The sequence below is a fragment of the Kogia breviceps genome, chromosome 2 (genome assembly GCF_026419965.1).
Source record: "Kogia breviceps isolate mKogBre1 chromosome 2, mKogBre1 haplotype 1, whole genome shotgun sequence".
Classification (NCBI taxonomy): Eukaryota; Metazoa; Chordata; class Mammalia; order Artiodactyla; family Physeteridae; genus Kogia; species Kogia breviceps.
The window spans coordinates 166,152,001-166,177,885 of record NC_081311.1 but is presented as its reverse complement, the minus strand read 5'-3'; the positions used below and the strand labels follow the sequence as shown (position 1 = coordinate 166,177,885).

The window sequence follows — 25,885 nt, the reverse complement described above, 5'->3', positions numbered from 1 at the left end:
CCCACCAACAGTGCAAGAGGGTTCCCTTTTCTCCACACCCTCTCCAGCATTTATTGTTTCTAGATTTTTTGATGATGGCCATTATGACCGGTGTGAGATGATACCTCATTGTAGTTTTGATTTACATTTCTCTAATGATTAATGATGTTGAGCATCCTTTCATGTGTTTGTTGGCAATCTGTATATCTTCTTTGGAGAAATGTCTATTTAGGTCTTCTGCCCATTTATGGATTGGGTTGTTTGTTTTTCTGATATTGAGCTGCATGAATTGCTTGTATGTTTTGGAGATTAATCCTTTGTCAGTTGCTTCATTTGCAAGTGTTTTTTTCCCTTTCTGAGGGTTGTCTTTTGGTCTTGTTTATGGTTTCCTTTGCTGTGCAAAAGCTTTGAAGTTTCATTAGGTCCCATTTGTTTATTTTTGTTTTTATTTCCATTTCTGTAGGAGGTGGGTCAAAAAGGATCTTGCTGTGATTTATGTCTTAGAGTGTTCTGCCTATGTTTTCCTCTCAGAGTTTGATGGTGTCTGGCCTTACATTTAAGTCTTTAATCCACTTTGAGTTTATGTTTGTGTATGGTGTTAGGGAGTTCTAATTTCAAATTCTAATATCTAGTTCTAATTTCTAGTTCTAATTTCATTCTTTTACATGTAGCTGTCCATTTTTCCAGCACCACTTATTATTGAAGAGGCTGTTTTTTCTCCATTGTAAATTCTTTCCTCCTTTATCAAACATAAGGTTACCATATGTGTGAGGGTTTATCTCTGGGCTTTCTATCCTGTTCTAGTGATCTATATTTCTGTTTTTGTGCCAGTACCATACTATCTTGACTGTAGCTTTGTAGTATAGTCTGAAGTCCGGGAGCCTGATTCCTCCAGCTCTGTTTTTCTTTCTCAACATTGTTTTGGCTATTCGGGGTCTTTTGTGTTTCCATACAACTTGTGAAATTTTTTGTTCTAGTTCTGTGAAAAATGCCAGTGGTAGTTTGATAGGGATTGCACTGAATCTGTAGATTGCTTTGGGTAGTAGAGTCATTTTCACAATGTTGATTCTTCCAATCCAAGAACATGGTATATCTCTCCATCTATTTGTCTCATCTTTAATTTCTTTCATCAGTGTCTTATAATATTCTGCATACAGGTCTTTTGTCTCCTTAGGTAGGTTTATTCCTAGATATTTTATTCTTTTTGTTGCAGTGGTAAATGGGAGTGTTTTCTTAATTTCACTTTCGGATTTCTCATCATTAGTGTATAGGAATGCAAGAGATTTCTGTGCATTAATTTTGTATCCTGCTACTTTACCAAATTCATTGATTAGCTCTAGTAGTTTTCTGGTAGCATCTTTAGGATTCTCTATGTATAGTATCATGTCATCTGCAAACAGTGACAGCTTTACTTCTTCTTTTCTGATTTGGATTCCTTTTATTTCTTTTTCTTCTCTGATTGCTGTAACACATCTTCTTTATCCAATTGTCTGTCTATGGGCATTTAGGTTGCTTCCATGACCTGGCTATTGTAAATAGTGCTGCAGTGAACATTGGGGTGCATGTGTCTTTTTTTTTTTTTTTTTTCAGAATAAACTGGATTTAATCAATTTTATCAGTTTCTTTCATGAGGCTCACATATTCTTGTATCCTGTATTTTTTTCTTTTAATTTCCATATATATATTTAATATCTTTATTGGAGTATAATTTCTTTACAATGGTGTGTTAGTTCCTGCTGTATAACAGAGTGAATCAGCTATACATATAGATATGTCGCCATATCTCCTTCCTCTTGTGTCTTCCTCCCACCCTCCCTATCCCACCCCTCTAGGTGGTCACAAAGCACCGAGCTGATCTCCCTGTGCTATGCGGCTGCTTCCCACTAGCTATCTCTTTTACATTTGGTAGTATATATAAGTCCATGACACTCTCTCACTTCATCCCAGCTTACCCTTCCCCCTTCCCGTGTCCTCAAGACTATTCTCTACGGCTGTGTCCTTATTCCTGTTCTGCCCCTAGGTTCTTCAGAGAGCTGGACATGCTTAACCAATGTCTGATAGGTGCAGGAGGGTGAAAACTCAGCTCCTTGCCTCCATAGTAGGGAAAGCACTGAAGTGTGACTTCCCTTCCAGAGCTCTCTGCAGGATAGGGCTGAGGCTGGGATTTTGTTTGGATCTCCTCCCTTCTCTGACCTGCTTCTCCCACTCCTTCACCAGTTTCCCTCAGAAGCACTTCCTGAATAAATCACTTGCACAGGAATCTTTATCTCAGGATGTGCTTTTCATCCCAGATTATAGATCTAGGTCATTGCTAGTCTAATTGGCATTTGGTTATGCCATGGGAGAGTAGTTTGAATAAAACTTATCTTCAATTTTATACCTACCACCTTCACAAATCTAAGGCAAGATGTTATTATGGGAATAGTATAGAGGTTTTTATTATACTGCTTTGTTTTGAAAATATTATCAGTATTGTTCATAAATCATGAGCAAGATGTTGTTAAGAAAATAATATAGAATTGTATAGAATTTTTTACTGTACTACTTTCTCTTGAAAATATTATCACTATTGTTATTTTAAACTGAGTCCCCTGAATTCAGTGGGCTGATACTGATATTAGCCAAATTTACTTGTGGATATTGAATGTGGGGTGGGGTTGGTTAGAAGGATGGGGGAGAGAGAGAGAAGGAATAAGACAGAAACAGACATTGGCTATGAGGCCCTATGAGATCTTTCAAACTTGACTTAAAGCCATCCTTACTGAGTCTCAAAGATGAATTATGTGATTTATGTGAGTTTCAGCGTAGCTTTGCTTCTCAGCCCTGCCGAATCGCCAGTGCTCTGTCAATGATGCAAATGGGTCTGTTAGGCTGATAATTTCAAGAAATAATAGGACCAGTGCTGTCAGGTTTTATTTTTTTGCATATTCATTTTTCCTTGCTTCTATCCCAAATTTATTTTAGTGTTGGCAAACTTTCACTTATCAGTCCTATGAACATGAAATAAGTTGCTTGGCTATTTACTGTGTTTACATCTTTGCATTTTGACAGTTTAATTATGAATCCTAACCTAAAGCATTCTTTTGCCCCTGTTACTTTATGGACTTAAAAAAAAATCAATCAGAGGCTTATGACTATATGAAAAGGTTTGTGACTATTTTACAAGGCTTAATATTGCCCAGGAATGGTTAGGGGATGTCCACTGACCTATAATAAGAATGGTGTCATGAAATATGTACAGTAAATCTTCCTTAATAGATAAACTATTCTCTAATTTATTTAAAAATCCAATGACCTACATATTCATATGTTCAGAAACCCTCCTTTTACTAACATTATTTCTCCTTTGAGACCTTCCATCTGAGCAAATTTGTTAAATGAAGTAGAGGAAGCTTTGACTGAAACTAGGCTAAATCCATCGGAACGAATGCTCTGCCACATGTGAATGGGAGCATTAGAATGCCAGCAAAGGGAAATGAGGTGTGATTCTCTGCCCCTGTCTGCACCACTATCCCCTTACCTTGAAGGTGGGGTTCAGGAAGTATCCATACACAAAGAATTGGCATTAAGAGGTTTTTATTGTTTGAAAACGAGACTTTTGCCACATTTGTTATTTACACAGTGTAGTTATTTTTCTTTTTCCTCTAGCAGATTATGCCATAACTCAGAAAGTTAGGGTTCATTTTGTGTCTCAGGTAGCTCTGCTGAGCCAATTCTTAGAAACATGTTTTCAGTAGAAGCCCTTGTGTGTTTTGCAAAATGTGTTATTCTTCTGCAACAGAAAGGCCTCTAATTTGGTGTCTTGCTCCTTCTTTAGTTTGATGAAAAAGTCACAAACTTAACACAATTTACAACCTTTTGTCAAAGGCTTTTTTTGAGAAAGCTGTTCATCTTGGTTTTATCTGATAGAGAAGAGGATTTTTAAAATCCTTTGGGAACTCATTTGGTTGACCTGTCCTTATTTGCCTACTTTTTATTTTTTATGAGACTTTGCAAAAAATCTGCTGTTTACATATCAAAGCCACATCATTTGAAAAAACTTAAGGCCAGGGTCATAAATACAGCTCATGAAGTCACTCAGCAACCAGAGAATGTTTTCAACAGATTGGAAAGTTAAATTGAATTATGTGTCAGAAAAATTGGCAGTAAGGTCAACAGCTAGAAATGTAAATGTCTTTGTGTAAAATGACATGGACTTTGCTTTTATGCTTTATTGGCATTGTGTTTATAGTATTTGCCCACCCGTATTATTAAGGTTAAAAGTGTCTAAGGACTTACTAAACATATTTCGAAGTGGCAGTTAGGAAGAGATGTGTAGCAACAAAATGAAAATTTTAGCAACCAAAATATTTGGAAGTCTGAGCTTTTAGTGTGTTACCAGTTAGTTTTTTGGGGGTTGGGGAGATCTTCTCTTTTGTGTTTGATTTATACATATTGTAAGCCAAAGGTAGGCATCATTTAATTACATGTACAGTTTATATTTGTAGAAAACTTGACCTCCAAGATATTTAGAATTCTTTCTCAGCTGACCTCTGGTCTCAAGTCATTACTTCTCAATATCCAGTAGAGATAGAGGCACTCAGCAAGTCATACAGGAATAGAATACAATGTAAATGCAGGGGTCTTGACTCCATGGTCCAGTAAGCTGGTTATAAAATGACAAGGAAACCTGTGAGAAAAAGGAAGTCCTCCAACTGAAAGATGGGCTGTAAATATGAAATGCTGCAGATCAGGCATGAACATGTTATTGGGTTTTGAAGCAAATAACATACCCTCTTTTGATTTCAGCATTAAATTAATAAAGTAGGAAAAGATGGCCCTGCAAGCTTCATAAAATAGGTACTCTTTCATTTCAGAATCACTGGCTTGAATTCATAGATTTAAAGATTGTAATAATATTAATATCTCCTAGGATAGCAGTGTCTCAAAGTTATTCAGTGGCTTAAGGATGGCCCTCTAGATAGTGGTCTCACTTTAGTCCTCCTTACATATAAAGACTATCATTAATTAGCACTTTTTAGGTAATTTCAGCCAAAAAGCATGGGGGAGATGCTGTCTCTGTTTGTGCTCTGGGTAGAGAGAATGTTGATTCAGTAGCTGTCAAACGTATACCACCCCTATTCCCATTCCTAAATCTAATTGAAATAGAGCATTTTATGTAAAAGAAAATATGAAGACTCCTTTTTCCCCGTCCTTCACAAAACTTGTACCAAAGAATCAGAGGAAAGAAATATGACAGCACACTCTTCTATCTATTCCTTTCATCCCTGATCAGTGTGCAGAGTCCTTAAAAATTAGTTGCTGAACTATTATAGAAAATTCAGGTTTTTCTGCTTTACTCAAAAAGACTGCCTTTTGATGATGGTTTTATAAGTTTTTGTCACTATTCTCTAACAAGGAGTGATTTACTCGTTTCACACAGATGAAGGGGTCTCTGTCCTAAATAAGGTATTTCACTTGTAGTGAGTGTGTCTCAGTAGAGACCTGCACTTTTAGTGGGAAAGCCTAGATTTATTATTTAACTAAGTTTCTCCAAGTCCTGGGTGATGTTTATAATTAAAGTAGAATTTTTATAGAAGAAATATAAGGAAACACTAGCTTTAGATTCCATTATTTATATGCTTTTCACCTTTGTTTATTCAAAGTAACTTTAAAAAATACATAAATGGTTCCTTTTTTGGCCATTGATTGAAATGATGACCATTTGGCCAGGGGTTAAGTGCATGTTTGTTCAAATAAAGTGAATTAAGTTTAAAGGCCAAAAATTCTGTGAGGAAAATATAACTGAATCACTTTGAAGTCAATTGGAAATTACAAGGTTGTTTAAATTCTATCTGCCTGTTTTGTGCCTAAAATTATTCCTGTAGACAACAGTATTTACTTTCAAATTTCTCTGACTGCAACACCCAGTAAGAAATAATTTTTACTTCATGAGCTAGTACACATACACACACTCACACATTTGTTCACATATGTATGTATGTCTGTTTTGAGTTCTATCTCATTTCCAACTATATCTTTATCTATCTGTATATTTATTCATGAAAGAAAAAAAAAGCCTTCATGAAACAATACATGTATGAAGCATTGTGGTAATTTCTAATCTATTTAATTGCATTTTGTTATAAAAACTAGTTATGATATGCTGAATTAATTTTATCATCCACTAATAATTGTGACCCATGCTTCAACAATGATGCAGATTAAGGCTGATTTTAAAAGTTACTTAAGGAAGGAAAGTGGTTTTACTTCCTTGAAGTATAAATGAATATCTTAGTTTAGTGCTGTCCTGAATGTCCATATGGTCATTTCACTTTAGATAATTTATTAATTTTTTTTTTACATTCTCCTCTATCCCAAATAATTTTCATTATTCTACTTGCTAAAAATTTTTAAAAAATATTTTCTGTGTTTTGTATGGGAAGACATCTAGCAAAATATAAGTGGAAGACCTTGAATATTTGAAGTTGCAAATTTAAAATAAGAAATGTACTTTGATGTTAGTTCTGTCTTTATCCATTCATTTAACAAATATTTATTAAGCATTCAGAGACTATGCTGCAGTTATAATGAGGGCTAACAATTATTGAACATTTAACACATATAGGGTACATTTATAAGCTCTCTAGGGAATCCTATGAGGGAAGTGCAATTATTATCTCAATTTTACAGGTGAGGAAACTGTGCCATAAGGAGATTAATTAATCCTTGTCCAGGTGAAGCCCAGTTTTGAACCCAGCAATTCTAACTTCAAAACTCTTATCCCCTTTTTTCTCAATCATTTCTGTTATCATAGAGCAGAAAGACACAGTCCCTCCTTCAAGGAGGTATGAGGAATAAACAGACTTTTAAACCAGTAATCCCATTGTGGTATGATAAGTACTGTAATATGTTGCATGTACTGTGTAAGAACAGATGCTTTTGATCCTGGAGGTGATTGAAGCTAAGGCAGAAAATGTTCAGCAAGAAAAAAGAATGTTTTATAATTATTTCAGGACAGAGTCAACTCATATGTTAATAGACTGCTTTTCTTCTTATATCTGAATGTATTTGATACATTTGAGATATAAATATGCAATAAATGTATGTTTTTGTTTTGTTTTGTTTTGTTTTCGAAAGTACTATTTTTGCCAATGTTTTGACAAAGTAGCCAAAGCTAGTAAATTTTTTGGAAGTTTGCCAACAGTTGTTTCACAGAATACTCATGGAAACTAGGAATAACCAGGGCCCAGCACTTTGTGAATTCAGTAGTCATGGTGCCAGGTACTTGAGGTGTTAGTAGAAACCATGTATGTGCCCAGAGCTGAGAACACCACTGGTAAATGTTTCCAAAAGGAACCTGTTCAGTTCTGTATTTGCTTTTGCTTTTTGGTGCTAATGTGTTTAGAAAATTTTGATTTAGGTTGTGCACCATCCCCCATTCCAGTACCTAAGACTTCCTAGAGATAGGAGGGAAGGAAGAAAATGAGACAGGACTGTTTATTTAATTGCATCTATCGTTGTATAGATTAGGTAGGTACAAAGTAGTAAAGTTGCCAGGAATCTGGTTTTGGCTAAGTTCCTCCACGGTACATGCTCAAGTGTGGCTTGGACAAGGGATTGCAGTTAAGAAAGCACAGACTGCTTTGGTTTCAAGAATGTTCTGTTGCACCTGCTAACTTTGTTTTGCATGCTTACAGTATTCTGATGTGTCAGATGGCACAAGCGAAGTTTTATTATATACACTAGAAAGAAACCTGTCTGTGAGGGAAATGCTTCATTTAATAAATTGTAGGTTTGGGGTGCATGGAATATTTGTTCTAAAGTGGAGTTTGCATGGCACAAAATTTCAGTATTTATTATCTATCGTTTTCAACAGGTTGTATGAGAAGATCTTGAGTTATTGTGAGTTAGGCTTTTAACATGTAGTCCATCAGGGCCTGCTGCTGACTGTTTAGCAAAGATGGGATTCCCACTTCCAGAAAAATGAGAAATATGCATTTGATGCGTTCTTAGGGCTCTATATTCCTGTATATCCCCAACTAACCACTAAGCACAAAATGTAGATTCCCCTCCCAAGGAGCTTACTATATGATGGGAGAAAAAGGTTTTATAGTTATACAATGTAAAGATGATAAGTGTCATAAATGTGAAATAGAACTAGTGCCATCTCCCTTCAAAGGAGGGAGAAAGTATTGCCAACTGCAGTGTATATACATATACAGATATATACATAGTCTTTTAGTGCATTACAGAGTACATCTCTACAGCAACAACATTTGTCTGCAAATGTTACTTTTATATATGCATTTATATTTTCAGAGTACGTTAATTCCCTTTAGATGCTCAATTCTATCTACCCCCATGGTTCAAAAGTGCTATATGCATAGGCTGTCTTTTCTAATAAAGAAATATTATAGTAAAAGAGAGGTTTTTATTAAACTAATGCAATAACAACATTTTCTTTGAGGATTTAACACATCATTTTTAATAATAAAAATCCAATTGTCATTGTTGTGCCCTGTATACCTTTTATTCAAATCAGACTAAGTACTCTGGCTTCATGGCTAAGCAGTACTCTAGGGGGTGATGGGGGAGGTGAGTATTTTTTTAACATAACACAAATGAATTTCAGTAGTCAGCTTTGTAGTGGGCTTGTAGATTATGAATACGGGACCCAGGGAAACCTGTTTATATTTGTGAGCAGAGGAGAACGTGCCTCTCAGGAACGTCTAGAAGGAAATGAGACTGGAGATTAGGAGAGAACTGATTCCGTTAGGTCAGCTTTCAGGTGGTAGGATGTCAGTACTCTGTTCAGCCAAGAGCTCAGTTCACAGCTTCATCTAACTGTGCATTAACCACTGAAACTGAAGAGATCACTTTGTACAATGAGGTTAAGAATTTGGTATCACCTGGTTTTCATCAGAGGATACCATTTTTTGGCTCTCATGTCAGCTGGAACCAGACATTTCAGAATTGTATGAAGTTAAGGCTAACCAATAAGCATGCAAAAGGGGTGGTGAAACGCGAAGAGAACCTTCAGAGGGAACTATGTGATAGACAGGTCATGCTCAGTGGCAGGGTGTGGGGTTAGCCCATATGGATACCAGGGCCTCTTCCACCTCTGACCCTCTGTAATTTTAATCCGTAAAATGGGGGTATATTTGCCTTTGAAACTTGATTGGTTAGGACATCATTTGTTTTAAGCAAATGATGAACTAAAATATATTTTCAGACTCACTACTACAAAGTAAATATGTTTCAACCCATGCACCCTTAAAGAGATGTAACTTGATTTCTGAAAAGGACGTCCTCTTCATTTTAAAAGCTTTATTATTGATACATCCAACAATTAATAATTAAAATACATTATAAAGGAATAGGGCTAATTTTCTCTAAAATAACCAATCCAAGTGATTCTGTAGAAGTGGCAAGCATATATTTTTCCCTTTGGCCTTGCAATCAGTAGTACATATAAGCTTTTTTGGGGATTTATATGACATTCTAATATCTATCTTTGTTTGGGTTGGAACCTAACACTTTCAAACTATGATATGCTATGTATGTTATATGATATATGAGTATTTCAGAGGTTAACTTCAAAAGTTTATGTTAGAATAAGTATGTGAACAGAAATATAATTTACAGAAATGAAAATAGTCTCCGGCTAGTTTGAGGCTTTTTCCAAAGAATAGCACTGGGGTTTGGCTGGGCCAGTTTTTTCAATACACACCTGGTGTATATCACTTTAAAAAGTAAATTATGCCTCATTAAATTACAATTAAATGGAATCATGATCATTTGTTTTTCTGGAAGGAAGATGTTTTGCATATTGAAAGCCTAATTTGTTGCAGGTGACAAAAAGGCCGAACAGATTATCTAATACCACTTCATTTTGGGGGTAGTGTTTGCTGGTTAGTTTGTGTATACTCCAGTAGTCCTAAATTATATTAATGTGGACTGTATTATTTTCACTTCAAAAAGTCTTCTACCACTTTATCAGTTTTTGCATTTTTTTTTTAAGCTTTTAAGAAAACAGAAACTTCTCTTGGTGTTCTGGATTAGTCATGCTCTTTCTTTTTCTTCAGGTGTTCTAATACTATCCAATCCCTCATTTGCCCCCCCCCTTCGCCTGGTCTCATCACTATCTCTATGTCTATGCATTATGTACATTTTGAATCCCCGCCAAGTTAAATACCACCTCTTCCAAAACGTTTTTCCTGAGTCCTGCGATGGCAATACTTTCACCCTCTTTTGAACTGAGATGGTACTAGTTCTGTCTGAAATTTATGACACTTATCTTTCACATTGTGCTTCTGTAAACCATTGTATAGTAAACTCCTTGGCAGCAGAATCTATGTCTTATTAATTTTTCCATTCTTTTATGAGCTTTGTACCAAGTTGTAAATAGGGAGTGAATCACTAGACTGATCTGTCATTTTTTGGCAAAAGGTGTATTGAGTTTGGGGGTTCTCTAGATAATCAATGGGAGATATAACCTAATCGTAGAGAATTACAAATGTCTAGGAAGTATGAAGAAGAGATATCTGTTAAAATCTAGTCAGGGGCTTCCCTGGTGGTGCAGTGGTTAAGAGTCCGCCTGTCAGTGCAGGGGACGCGGGGTCGATCCCTGGTCCAGGAAGATCCCACGTGCTGCGGAGCAACTAAGCCCATGCACCACAACTGCTGAGCCTGTGCTCTAGAACCCGCGAGCCTCAACTACTGAGGCCCGCACGCCTAGAGCTGGTGCTCCGCAACAAGAGAAGCCACTGCAATGAGAAGCCCGCGCACCACAATGAAGAGTAGCCCCTGCTCGATGCAACTAGAGAGAGCCTGTGCTCAGCAACAAAGACCCAACTCAGCCAAAAATAAATAAATTAATTAATTAAAAAAAAAAAATCTAGTCAGTAATGATCTTCAGTGACCTCTCCTGGAGTGACCTGGGAGGTCTGATGGGCTCAGGCTCAGGTTCCTAAAACCTGGCCCAGGCTTGGGTTCTCTTCTTGCTCTCTTAAAGGATTTAAGAGGATTTAAGGGCCCATCAAAGGCAGTTCCTCACCCGTCCCAGACGAAGCCTCAAGGACTAGTACAGAAACTTGGAAGTGAATTTTATAGAGCCAGTCATGGTAATGTTTCCCAAATATTTCTGAGTATCAGCATGTATTTTGCACACTAACGATTTGGAGCAAACTATATAAATTGTTGAAGGAATATGAAAATCATAATAAGAAAAGCTCTTCAAATAAGAAAGCTCTTCAACAGAAATTGCAGATTCAGAAACTCTAAGGTCATTTAAGATGTCACAAATATTATTAAAATACTATTAATAATAAGCATAGCAATTTTTATTTAAAAAATTAGCCCTAGTTCTTTTTTTTTTTTTTTTTGGCCACATCACGTGGCTTATGGGATCTTAGTTCCCCCATCAGGGCTTGAACCTGCACCCTCAGCAGTGAAAGAGCCAAGTCCTTACCCCTGAACCGCCAGGGAATTCCCAGCCCCAGTTCTTTGTTTTGTCTGTAGAGATAGCCTGTATTAGCAATGAAGCTAGATGGCATTATATTATCTCTTTTTTTGTGCTTTGAATTATTTTGCTTTTATTGAATTTTTCTGCCAACCTCATGTATTCTTTGCTGGTGCTGGAAATAATATGGAGCTTACAAAATCCTCCATTAAAAGACTAGGGAGAAGGCCAATTTGAGGCTCTTTTTGCCCAACTCCCTTCTTTTTTCAGTGACCTGTAACCCAAGAGCTCTGGTAGAAGGTACCTTTCTACCCTGTGCAGAGGTTTGTTCTACTCCTTTTCAGTCAACATGTTTCCTGGTCTTATACAACCTCAGCTAACACCATGGAGAGAATTGTTTATAATCTCTCCCTTGAGAAGGCTCTGTTGCCTATGATGAGGAAAATACTTAATGACCACTTTACTGAATACTTGCAATATGTTTTAATAAGATTACTGATATGAAATTTTAATAAGCAATATCCTGGTTAATTTATTAATTTCCCTCAATCTTTACATTCTCAATATTCATGACCTTTCTATTCATAAAAGTACATCTTTTTTTCAGTGCCCAGGTGCCATGCCATGTTCTCTGTATCTTAGGCTGCATAATGGGAATGTCCAAGTGACATCTCCTGCCTGGCTGGTTGATAATTAAATGCCAGACAACATAGTAGCAAGGGCTTTAGAAATATTTATGCAAGATAAATTATTAATTTATGTTCTATTCAAGATAGTTTCAATATGATAAACATTTACTTATCTTGATAATTAGATGGGGTGATTTGTGGTATATTTAAGTTATGCCATACATTTTCTTCTGTTTCCCCTATGATGATTTTAAGCTAACTAAATAAAACGTGCTTTACATTTATGTGCCTGCAGAATTTTGTCTATGTTTTTTAAAATCCCTGCTTAAGTCGTTAAAAGCACATAACCAAAATGAAGAAGGCTCAACAAAACAACTAAAACTCTTCTTGTGCCCACCAGTTAGCCACTTGTTATTGAAAATGTCTGAGGTAAAAAGAATCTGCTTTGGGACCAGGGTTACACAGATGAGATTTTAAGTCAATAATTTAGAACAGTGTTCTCTTTCTCTAGGACAGCAACGGCCACCTAGTTGGTTTGAGACTTTATCTTCAATTAGGCGAATAAAACAGAAGCAACAGTATATTCCACCAACCCCTTAAAATACAAATATTGTGTCTCATTCACTTCAGAAGTGGTGCTGATGAGCAGTCATTTACAAGGATGCTTTGTCTTGATTTTTCTTAGAGATGGATTCATTTCCCTGTAAGGTTGTCCAACATGTAAAAAAATGCAGGGGAAGGAACTCCACAATTTCAATGTGGGAAAAAAAGGTAGACCAAGCTGAACAAAAAATAAATAAAAGAACTCTATCCTTAGGAGTGATTTTGTTTTCTATTGATTAGGAATAAACAGACTTACAATTTTGAACCTCATCCATTAGAACAATATTTTTTGTTTTTTCAGTATTTTGTATGGAAGATCTTTGCCATAGTGTCCTCCACAATTTGTGAAAATAATTTCATGGAAGAAAGAGTTTACAGACTTCGCCTTTGAGAGATCTTAAGTATAATCATATAACCAGGATAAAGAATATATCCATGTAGATCCTAAAACTTTTCCAAATTTGGTAGTCTGACATTTAGTAAAATGCTAAAGTTACTTATGAGAGAGAGAAAAAGACAGAGAGAAGGAGAGTGGGTACCAACTTGTCCTTCATGTGCAAAGTTCATTGTAAAAGAAAGCTCAGAAAATATCAACCTTAGTATCTTATTAGTATTGGAAATTTTTATTGATCATCTTTTATGCTTTAATTTTTTATTTAATTTTAATTTTTTAATTTTATTGAAGTATAGTTGATTTACAATGTCATGTTAGTTTCTGGTATACAGCAAAATGATTCATTCATATATATATAATTCTTTTTCATATTCTTTTCCATTATGGTTTATTACAAGCTATTGAATATAGTTCCCTGTGCTATACAGTAGGACCTTGTTTATCTGTTTTATATATAGTAGTTTGTACCTGCTAATCCCAAACTTCCTCCCCTGCCCTTTCTCCTTTGATAACCGTAAGTTTGTTTTCTACGTCTGTGATTCTGTTTCTGTTTTGTGAATAAGTTCATTTGTATCATATTTTAGATTCTACATATAAGTGATATCATATGATATTTGTCTTTCTCTGTCAGACTTACTTCACTTAGTATGACAATCTCTAGGTCCATCCAAGTTGCTGCAAATGGCATTATTTCATTCTTTTTTATGGCTGTGTAGTATTCCATTGTATATATAGGAAATTGGTATTGATTTTAAATTCACATCCCTCTTTTTCACATCCCAAATATTAAATTGGAGAATTTTGTCTTAGAAACAAATTTGTTATTAATATTTCAGGTTGCTTAGTCCAAGTGGAAAGTAGGATAACTTAAGGCAGAGCTGACTTTTAATTTCAGAAAGAGAATTAATACTTATATTGTATAACATTTTCCGGAAGATAAGTGTCTCACTTGTTGCTTCTTTCTGAAAGCATGACAAGAAATCAAGATTTTCTTAGAATCATTTCAGCAGTAGGGTAGTTTGATATACATGCCCTACCTTGACCTTTCCTTGGGCACTCACGCACACAGACACACACTTAACATTTTTTTCTAGCTTCGTTGTATGGCATATTATAGTCTCATTTGTAAAGACTTCTCTAATCAAAGTAAACTGGCAAGAGGTATCAGATGGCATGCCTCTTGTAGGTTCCTTATAGTAAAATTGTCTTACATGATGTTTTGAGTGGTGATTACTCCCAGAAGCTGATAACTGTGTGATGCACATTCCTGTAAGTGACATTTGCTTAACTATATTATAATGCATAATTTTTTTAAACAAAAACCTCCTACTTACCCTGAGGATTTTTTTGCCAACTAGAGATGGTATATTTCTTTGGTATGCAATGCCTTTTTGGCCTATGGGCCAAATACGGCCTATTTAGCCATCTATTACAAATCTGATAGTGTTTCTTTGCATTAATATCCCCTAAGTGGAAATGCCTTTGGCATCTACTTTTACAATTCGGGGTTATCCCCATCTGTTGTAAGATACAGAGGTTAACATCTTACCTTTTTCTGGGGGATAATCCTAGGCCCTGATCTCATACTGCCCTGAGAAGGGATTATAGCTGGGAATGTAAAGTGATGCCTCTGTGTGATAATCTAACAAGTGTGCAGAATGGAAATGGATCTGCTTTTGCCCCAAGTACTGCAGTGTTCTAACTCAGGTCTCTAGCCTTCTTTTTGTGTCCATGCTACTTTTCTTTAGACTTGTCAACATTTTTCTTTTCTTTGTGAATTCTCTGTCAGCAGAGCACAGGAAAACACCAGTTTTTTAATGTAAAGCGCTCTGTTTGGATGGGTCACGCAATCAGAAAGTGTCTGAGCCTATCATGGCATTCTCTGAGGTGCGCTGTGGCCTGTTACCGGATGTGACTATACTTCCGTTGCTTTAATGGTGGGATTGGAGCGTCCCCATGAGGGCATCTCATAAAAAGGTTTGGGTGCCCTCTGGTACCTGTGCAAGGAAACCTATTATGTGTGTGGATTGGGAAGTTAATAGAGACCAAGTTATAGCCATTTGCTTTGTGTCTTTTTTTTTTTCTCTTTTCCTTCTTTCCATAAGAAACATCTATATTGAAAACAGTGGCCGGTCACACAGAAATTCAGCCAAACTTTTTTTTTTAAGTCGATGTAAATCTCCCATGCTGTTTAAATGTCGGAACTAAATTTACCAAACTTGGCAGATTTGTAAAGCTGAGCAGGACTGCCAAGTGTTCCCAGTTTCAAGCAGAGAGAGTTCTAACAGTTCCTGAAATACTTGTAGGAGGCACCTGGTGGTAATTGCAGTTTCACAATTCTTCTGAGCGCCTACCTTGCTAGCTGGCATCTCTGTACACTGATGATTATTACAGTGATGATAAAGTGTCAGAATAGAATGTTCCAAAATAAGGCACAGCCCCCAGAGAGCAAGCACGTTCCCACCAAATCTTCCTGCTGGAGAACCCTCAGGAATTAGACTGAGGTTCTTGACATCACAGCCAGCTGGTTACACCAAACAGATAAAGGGGAAGAGGGGCGCAAGACGGAAACTACACATGCATACCTGCAGATATAACTTAGCTTACTTTTTTTTTTTTCCATTTAATCAGGGTTTGTTGTCTGAGATTCTGCGTAAGGAAGAAGACCCTCGGACAGCATCTCAGTCTCTTTTAGTAAACCTGAGGGCTATGCAGAATTTCCTCAATCTGCCAGAAGTGGAGCGGGACCGCATATACCAGGATGAGAGAGAGCGGAGCATGAACCCCAATGTAAGCATGGTCTCATCGGCCTCCAGCAGTCCCAGCTCCTCCCGAACCCCTCAGGTGAGAGATTCGCTCCACTGACTTTTCACTCTTAGCCTTGGAGATATCTTGCCTTCACTGCTACTGTGTTTTCCCTCAAAAATGAAGAGACATAATTCCAGGACTTTTTAATCCACTGAACATGTGGGTCAAAGGGTATGAACCTCTGACCATACGCTTGTGGTTATCTTTTACTCTATCATCCATGCCATTTCTGTCCCTTTAAGAAAGTCCCATTCTTCCACATGTGGCAGGAGGGCAGCCGTGGGTGGAAGGGTAAGCACTAGATGTCTACATACAGCTATTTGGTTATCAAAGAAGGGGCTAGGGGATTTGTATTGAAGCTGAGTTTGTGAAGCATTGCTTTTCCTTCAATTGTGTGTTTATTTGGATGGGGGTAGGGTAGCTGGGAGCAGGGGACAGCTAGAGTAGTCCGAGTTCTGCTTGATGCAGCCTGAAAGAGACAAAATCAGGGAGGAACCTGTGTGTGATGGAAGCATGCAAATGCAGTGGCTATATCAGAATGACTGGGAGCTCATTCAGTGATCCCTTGGAAAATGGTAGTGGAAATGTAGGCCTTAATTATTTTCCTTCCTACAGTGATGTCCACAGGACCCTGACTCAGCTTTCCATCCCTCCTTTCTTCACACTTTAAAAGCATTCTGTTCTCAGGTCCTCCTGCAGATGCATACATCTAGTAATGTTGTGTGATTTAAAGATTTTACCTGAAGGGTCAAGGTCTCAAGTCAGCCAAGAGTCATTTCCAATTCAGATCTGAGCCCACTTATTTTCAGCCTACTCCCTACTTCCCCTAAACTTTTACTAATCAATGGTTTATGGTAAAGCCACCCCATTTACTGTTGCTAGCATGGTTGCAAGTTTCCTTCTTGAGTGATAGTTTTCAAAACAAATATTTAACAGGTACACATTTGTACAAATCAGAGAAATGGGTACTTTGAAAATAAAGGGCTTTTTTTTTTTTTTTTTTTTTTTTTTGCTTAGATACTATAGTTTTGGGTTTAGGAGTTTGTTTTCTGGTAAGTTCTAAGGAGCTGATTAAGCAGAATCTTATTCTAATAGAAATATTTGAGCTTTTTTAAGTGTATCCATTTTTTCACACATCTTAACTCTTTTTATATTTTGCACTCTGCAATAGATTTTTTAACTGAAGATAATTTTCTATCGTGCACTGCCAAACTGTGATACTTAGACTTTAGTGTTTAGTGAATTGTGAATTTTAGTTACTGTTAAACCAAAAATAAGTCTCTTGACTGCTTACTTTGGACCACTGTAACCAAGCTTTTTTATCTTTATCTTTATTTTTTGAAAATTTTGGGGCCTACATGTTGAGCTATTGAGTTGGACGAGTTGTTAATTTGCACTAATATTTACTTCTATTAAATTCACCAACATTTTTGCCACTTGTGAAGCCCATTAAATCATTACAGGAGAATCCAGCCATACTTCATGGCCATTTAATTGGGCAACTCTTCTCAGAAAATCACTCCTCCTTGTTAGAAAATCACACAGGTCTGTGTGTTTTGTTTTCCGCTCCTTCGTAATATTTTTCCAACAAGATTATATCTTAGGCATCTTTTCAAAGACCCGGTAGCTTTCAGAGCCAGACCAACTTACAACACCACACAGTTAAGGTCAGTATTTTGCTTTTTTAAACAGCAAAAAATCCTGTCTAGAAAATTCCTAGATAAAGGTGCCCTTTAGGAACAAGTATAACAGGGAAATTGAACGTTTAATTTCACAGTTTTGAGATTTCTGAAAATAAATATAAAATGTTTTTCTCAAAATAGTTTTGAAAATACAGTCATGGCACTGACATTTTTACAGTGTCCGGAACATTCTTCTTTTTCTGTTGGTTAAACATTGAGAAAGTTACTAAAGACTTTTAAAATATTTCAAGATTACCTACTTATTCAAAATTCTTTACAGAACTACCTCAGTAGCAAAGATCCATAGTACTCTAAGGCTTTCATTGTGCAAATAAATGTCAGAGGAGTACCCACTGATTCAGCCTTTGAGTCGGAGCCAGCAATGCAAGGCACACACACACACAGAACCTTGCATGGGTCCATGGAGATTATTTTCCAGACCCCGTCAGTACTTTTTTATCGGTTTAAAACAAATTGAAGACTTTCAAGTTTCAAATTCAACCTCAAGAACCTCTCTCATAACCTTCAATTGGCCAGTATTCCTCAATGTACTTAAAAATAACAAAACAACAATACAAGTATAAGAAAGATCATTTATTGAGCACTTATTGTATCAGGTATTGCAACCATTTTGCCTGAATTGGATCCTCACCATTTTGCACTGTTGTTCTCATTTTACAGATGAGGAAACTGAGGTTTAGATGGGTTCAATACCTTGTGTAAGGTCACATGGCTGAGTGGTAGAGCTAGAATTTGAACTCTGGTTATTCTGATTCCAAGGCTGGGCCCCTCACCATATATTTCAGTGCTTTGACTTTAGCCCTCAGTGTTCTAGAGAAGATTTGACCAGTCAAGTACGATTAGTTAGTCAGTGAGGCTAATAAGAAACGTGCATTGAGAAAGGTAGAAATGGTATGCTAAAATATGCACTTAACAGGAAAAGCACTGAACGTTAAGTAGAAGTTTTGAGAAGAAACGGGAGTTTTCTTGAAAAAGATGAGAGAGGATTGGACTATTACGGGAATAGCTCAGACTTGAGGGCAAAAGAAACATGTAAAAACAGCCCCAGTATGAACTGAAGGTTTTGGAGGCAGCGTAGCACAGTGATTCCTGAGCCTGTGTTTCGGAGCCCGAGAGACTTGAGTTCAGATCATGGTTATTTCACTTGCTGCTGCATGTCCTGCCAGCAAGTTAAGTATCCTCTTTTATTTTCAGTTGTCTTCATCTGTAAAGTGAAAATAATAATGTCTAACTCATTGTGTTCTTAAAAAAATAAAATGTGATAACAACCACAAAAAAGCACTTTTTGGAGTGCCTGGCATGTAAAAAGTACTACATCAATTATTCTTATTATTACTTTGCAGTAATTAGAAAATAGTGTGAGACAGGAAATTCAAAGGAGAATGGCGAAGGTCACTGAGCACTTGTAGGAATCAAAGCCTTCCTGGGAGCTTAGGACGTAACTCCGGCTTCAAGACACTGTTGAGAATGACCCCATGGTGTCCACCCTGCATGCCATGTCTTTCTCCAAACCTGCATACTGTCAATCCAGCAGGGAAACAACAGCTCAGGACATCCACAAAGGGAACATAGTGGTTTAGGATTCTAGGGTGGGTGGGGATGAAAAGACCAAAAAAAAAATCCACTTTAGACCAAATCAGCTGGCCATGCTCAGAAATCCAATGGTTGGGGCAGACTTTTCCCTTTGTCCTGTTGCCCTGGGTTCTGAGAAGGCTGCCCAGCACCTTCTCCTCACACACCAGAGCGAATGCTCTGTAGTCTTTTGGATCAAGTAGATTCAAACGTTTTAGGGTTATCCTAACCCCAAGAAGTACAGACACCTTCTATATTGTCCTTCATGTGTCTCTGAAGCTGATGGGAAATCATTCAATTAAAACGAGCATGGCAGAATACATAAAACCACAATATGAGTTTAAGAAAATGAAAACAGCACTTCAAAGGCATCCTGAAGCCTCGTTTTATGAAATGAAATTTTGTTTCATTTCCACTGATTTCCTAGGTGAAATTAGGTGACTGTCTGGGTAGCATAACGATGATAATGGTGGGAAGCCATACATACTCGAATGACATACGTAAAGCTTTAATAAAGAATGAGAGAGACTCAGGGGAGTGCATTAAATTGAGTAATAATTTATTATTTAGAGACCTCTACCCATTTACTCATTTTTTCTGGAAGAATTGGCTCTTCCTCCAAGGTGTACTGTTTTCAGAAAGAAAAAGGTAACTGTGTGTGAGTTCTGCATGCTTGTGTTGCAGTTAGGTGATCGCTTGAGTTTGGTGCCCCGAGTAGCCGTCGTACCTGTGAACTGTCTCAGCTACTGTGAGGGAAGGAACAAGGTTGACAGGACTCTGCATGTCCTATAGGAATGCACTGCAATTATTTCCAATCACAATTAACCTGATTAGAATAATGGACAGGAAGTGTCCCTCTGTAGCTAATGCAGTTTGGCATCAGCTGACTGAAATCCTTTGATAATTTCTGCACAGATGGCTGGGCTGAATGCAGCACTTTTTAAATTATTATTTTCATGGTCTCTTGGTAGGCCAAAACCTCGACACCGACAACAGACCTCCCCATTAAGGTGGACGGCGCCAACGTCAACATCACAGCTGCCATTTATGACGAGATCCAACAGGAGATGAAAAGGGCCAAGGTGTCTCAAGCCCTGTTTGCCAAAGTGGCTGCAAATAAAAGTCAGGTGAGTGGTTTTTAAAAGAGCAAAAGTGAGGGCTGGAATTAGACCGTTCTCCTCCTCCCACCAATAAAAATACATCTGTTCCTATAATAATAATAACAACAATAATAATCCCTAGAGAACCTGTCGTGTTCTGCATTTTGCTCTATGGTTTGCTTTTATTCCCATCAGAGTTCAAAATAGAGACTAAGTCAAAACCCAGTTTTTTTTTTCTTTTAAAGAATTTTTTTTTTTTTCAAAAGGAATCAGCCTTGAATGATTTCTCTCCTAATTCTGAATATTGCAATTCATCCTTTCTTTCTTTCTTTCTTTTTGGTATTTGAGCAAAACTTAGTGTGTTCAAAACAGCATCTTCCTGAGACCAAGTTTTAGCCAGGTCTCATCACCTCTCTTATTCCCACCAGGGAAATGAATGACTTTGTTATAATAACGGCTTTTCCTCGGCCCCAGAGACACCTTGCAATGTCAGGTGTTTCTTTTATGTATAGAATACAGTTGTTTTTCCAGGAGAAAACACGCATCGGGGAGTGCAGAGTGAGTGCTAAAATCTTTAACAGAGAAACATAGACGCTTATCCAGTACAATTTTTCAGAGTGCTGGGATTGTGGGGAATGGAATGCTCCAGGGAAAAGGGTAGACAGATGCTTAGGTTTTTTATTTCTGAAAGCAGAAACAGTTGATGGGATCTACTCCGTTTCAATTCATTTAAAGGGACAACTACCGCCCTATCCTAGAATGGGTTAGGTTGAGGTGCCTACTTATTTATCCCTGGGTTGAACAATTACCCAAATGCAGGGTAGAGGAAACAAAAGTTAGTTAAAGCTTAATTTTGAGAGTTCTTTGATCCTGAGCTTGATTTCCTCTGTGGCCTTGCATGACAAATGTTTTCGTCCCTACATATGTAAATGGTAAAATGGTCCACCATCTCCCTAACAAATCTGTTGTGTGCTATAAAGGAAGGAAGTGACTGAATGTTGTATTAAGCAAGGTGGTTTTTAATGAAAATTAAGTTTTTAAAATGATAGTTAAATGCTATATTTATACTAATTATATGGTTTTGGGAATAGCCTTTTTTTCCTGTGGTTTTGCAGTAACCTGACTTAAGTTATTTTTTCAGATGTTAATAAAGGGAGAGCAGTAGAATATCCAGCAATTTCGAAGAGGAATGAAATATTGTTTTCCCATTTCAATTTCGATGTAGTAATTTTTCCAGATTATTCTTTCTCTCACAATGAAGTCACTGAAATAGAGTTTGCTAAGATATAAGGTCCAACCATAGTATGAAATACATGAAAAGAAAATACCATAGAGCTTTCTTAAACTGTTAAATGCATAAAATCCCATGTACCACATGGCAAAATATAATGAGAGTTGGAGCTGTTAAACGAATAAAGCTGTTAAATGCATAATGCCACTTGGAAAAACTACTGTGCATTTAATGGTTTTCCACTGTATAATAAAGGACATATGTGGTAAATGTGCAGTAAGTATAAAGCTACACAATTGATTCTGCAAACCTGCCCCTTAGTTGTGACTTGACATAAACATCAAAGTTTCACTCAGTCCTCCTTTTGTAAGCAGCTTTCAAGAAAAACTGAAGGCCACAGTCTGAGAACTTGACTCAGAATGCTTGTAATCTTCCTGTTGACTTGGCACTATTGCTTCTGGAAATAGTGATGCCTCCAGCCTCCCAAGTAATTCAGGTGGCTGACTGAAAAGTGTGTTTGCCAGTTGGACAAACTTAGCTCTACAAATTTTTGTTGCCTCCTGAAGATTCAGTATCCCTGTTTTTGTCGAATCTGGAGGAAAACATAGTACTAGGAATTAATAGGCTCAAGGATGAGATTGAGCCTAAATGTGGGGATAAGATGCTTTGTTTTTCTTTTTTCCTCTGGGACAATGATTTCATTCTCATTTATGAATAGGGAACTTTATTTGTAAGTAGCTGACTAGATTTGCAAATCAGGCATTAAGTTTTTTAAAAATGGCATTGCCAAACAAAATGAACTTAACTGACAGTTTCAAAGGCAATTTAACATAAGTTATTCACTCTACTTTGTAAGCACTACCAGCATTTGCTTGATAAAAAGCATACTTAGTGAAATCAATTGATGTGGTACTTTGCACATGTATTTGGTGTGTATCCATAAGATGTGTGTGTGTGTGTGTGTGTGTGTGTGTGTGTGTGTGTGTGTATGGAGTGGCTGAGAAGGCAGACAAAGCAGCAAGGGCTCTCCATTCTCTAGGAGGTGAAATTAGGAGAACCTTTAACGGGAACTCGTGAACTGTAGTGGCTTTGGAGCCTGGGAGAGGCCCAGTGCAAACATATATAGTAAGCCCTCCCCTTCCATTTTAAATGTCTTTTAAAATAGAAAGAAAACCCTCATAAAATCTCATTCACTGTGTGGTGTGAATTACTGTCACCATATTAAGACTAATACCTAACACTGCCTATGTGTTAGACACGCTTTGAATGAAGAGTAGGAAAAAGGGAGGAAATTTTTAGAGATCAAGGTTGGTGGGCCAAGATGGTCCTTGAGGGCTGTAAGTGTTTAGGGAACAGGCACAGTTGGAAGAGAGGTTCAGAAAAGGAACTGAAAGAGTGACACACGTTTGCAGTTTTGCCTGTGGTCCTATTGGGGAAAATAGTATTACTGGAAAGTGTATGTTTTCTTAGTGGGTGGGTTACATCAGGGCGCATTTGTAGGGTCGTAGACCACCTGTTCCTTTAATTGGGCTTCAGCTCCTTTGTCATGGCCAGGCCAGTCCATCATCTGATTCCATTGAGTGCCTCCTGTCTGACCCTTGCCCCTTTCTTCATGGGAGAGAACTTAAAAAAGTAAAGCAGGGGTAAAAATAAGAGGGAAGAGTATGCTTATGCACATTTCACCTTTTACTTTTGCTTCATTTTCAATTTAGGATCAATTTTAGGTGTTTTGTGTGTGTGTGTGTGTGTGTGTGTGTTCTGAAGACTGTTTTCCTTTTCCTTCTGCAGAATAATCGGATTATTGGTCTTCACGGGATAGGAGGTACTATGGTCCAAGGCGGTTCTCTGTGAACTAGGAGTGGGAGTCCTCAGTAGTAGCCATAGTGCAAAGGCATATGGCATTTTCTGTGCACCTTCGGTATATGGCCCTTACATACAAAGGGCCTCCAGGGAACGAGTGCCCCAGCATGCAATTTAAGTGGCTGTGGGAACTCTTTGTTCCTTGATAGCTTCTTGTAATCTCCCTGTCCCTCTTACTCAAATTCTGTACGGTTACTTTCCCCTTTCCTCCCCAACTGCAGCTTATCCAATGTGATCTGGGCAGTGGAATCCAGTAGGGAGCAAACACAGTGACCATGGCACCCTCACTGCAGTCCTCCAGGGCTGGCCATGTGCCTTGTGACAGCATATTCAGCCACATTTCTTTCCTTCGACATCAGTTGTCCCCTTCCCCAGTCATTAATTCCCTGTTTCTCGCCTGCCCTCTTCTCTTTTTTATATTGCTTACGGTATTCAGCTCATGGAATGCTGAGGATCATCCAAGGCTGGTTTTCTTTTGAAAAGAGAGGGAAACTTTCTTTGTTATTTCTATACCCAAAGACCCAACTCTACATATATGACTGGCTTTTCCTACTAGGTTTGGGTGAAAACAGAGTAGGTAGAGGAATGGGAAGGGGCTTATTTTAATCCCTGTTCTACCTTGCCACCATTAAAAAAATAAAAACAAACAAATGAACAAAAATGTTAGAAGGGCACTGGGTTTGCTTTATTTTTTTCTTTTCTTTACTTTCTTCCTTTTTTTTTTTTTTTTTTTTTTTTGGCGGGTGTGGGATCTTGCTTTCTATATTAGGAAGGTAGAGAGACTCTGAGACATTGCAAAAAGGAGAAATAGGCAACCTGGTTATAAAGCTCAGTTGGTGGTAATGAAAGGGCCAACCCCAGAGTCTTCTGGAATAAAAGAAAGGGAGTGATCTGGGAATAAATGGACCCAGAGGGGTCTCTGATGAGATGACATTGGAGGTGCCCTCATCTCCACCAAGATTTAAAGACCCCTGCCAATCCTCCAGTTCTCCTCCCTGCCACGCACACCACCGTCCCAGGCCCACGGGCTGCAGGAGCTACCGCTGGGATCGGGAATGGGGGAGTCCTCACTCCTACTACAAGAAGAGGGAGGGAGGCACAATTGTGATCTCATCGCCTCTGGGGAGAAGGAGTTTCTGGCCTTCAATATACAATTCTGAAATCATTTCCTCCATAGAAGCTGTGTTCTTCATGGTGATTGGATTTCAATGTGTTCTATGCTTTACGTACATTAGGATTAAATAGATTTTGTGTACTGACTGGCCTTTATTCCTTATCACTGTCTCACCAAAAAAAAAAACCAATTCCTTGTTCTCACCTACTGACTTAACAAGTTATAATCCTAAATAGAAGGCTTCTTAAGCTTTAGATGTAGATTACAGACTCAGATTTTATAGACATTCTTCTTTATTGTAAAATATCTCCTTACAGATGATCGAATTTGCTTAACAGGCTAAATGATTTAAAATATACAGGTCTTTCAGACATAGAGGATGGACTTCAGGACACGGGGAGGGGGAAGGGGAAGCTGGGACGAAGTAAGAGAGTGGCATGGACACATATACACGACCAAACGTAAAATAGATAGCTAGTGAGAAGCAGCCGCATAGCACAGGGAGATCAGCTCGGTGCTTTGTGACCACCTAGAGGGGTGGGATAGGGACGGTGGGAGGGAGGGAGATGCAAGAGGGAAGAGATATGGGGATATATGTATATGTATAGCCGCTTCACTTTGTTATAAAGCAGAAACTAACACACCATTGTAAAGCAATTATACTCCAATAAAGATGTTAAAATAAATAAACTAGAAAAAAATATATACAGCTCTTCATGGCAGATCCTTTTATAAGGAAAAATAAAGACAGACAGCTGTACATAAAGAAAAATAATTGGTATATTATTTGGTTTGTTTCCTTCCTTTTATCACTCTTTGCTATTGGAGTTTATATCACATTCAGTATATGTGCTAACATATTTTTTTTCATTCAATCATGGGTTACTATATTAATCTTTGCTTTTGTGTCTCTTCTTAAAAATATCCCAGGCACAAGTTAGTTGTACATATTTCCTTTTTAAAGAAATAGCTTCTATTTTATGATTACTTAAGTAAAACATCCTCGTTTTATTTTGTAGTTTTTATTTTTAATTCTCAAAGGCATTTCTTTTCTTTAATGTTATTTATTTTGAATAGGTAGCATATGTTCATTGTACAAGCTTCAAAAAGAAACAGAAGCATATACAGTGAATAGTTTTCCTCCATCCCTCACCCCCTTAGCCATCCTTAGAGGCAGCCACTGCTAACATTTCTCCTCTATCTTTGGAAACACAAATGTATATACTTTTTTTGTCCCTATGCACAAATGACTAGCATACTTTACATGTGATTCTGCTTGATTTTTTTCTTATAAATCTCAAAGATCTTGCCACATCAGCACACAGAGCCGCTTCTTCTTTTAAGCTGCTGTATAGTAGTCAATGGAATGGATGCACCATGATTTATTTGACTCTCTTCCTTTGGTGGATATGTAAATTGTGTCCCATCCTTCCATATTAAAAATGATGG

The 25,885-nt window shown here is 37.5% G+C and overlaps 1 protein-coding gene across 6 annotated transcripts in view; it reads left to right on the top strand.

Annotated features, from left to right (window-relative positions):
• The window catches only part of SATB2 (SATB homeobox 2), a 203,309-nt gene that overhangs the window by 130,306 nt on the left and 47,118 nt on the right, over nucleotides 1-25,885 (top strand). For all 6 annotated transcript variants that reach the window (XM_059055493.2, XM_067026506.1, XM_067026505.1 and 3 more), the window contains 2 exons: nucleotides 15,680-15,892; nucleotides 20,103-20,258. In XM_059055493.2, the coding sequence (XP_058911476.1) occupies nucleotides 15,680-15,892; nucleotides 20,103-20,258 (369 nt within the window). The remainder of the gene's footprint in view (nucleotides 1-15,679; nucleotides 15,893-20,102; nucleotides 20,259-25,885) is intronic.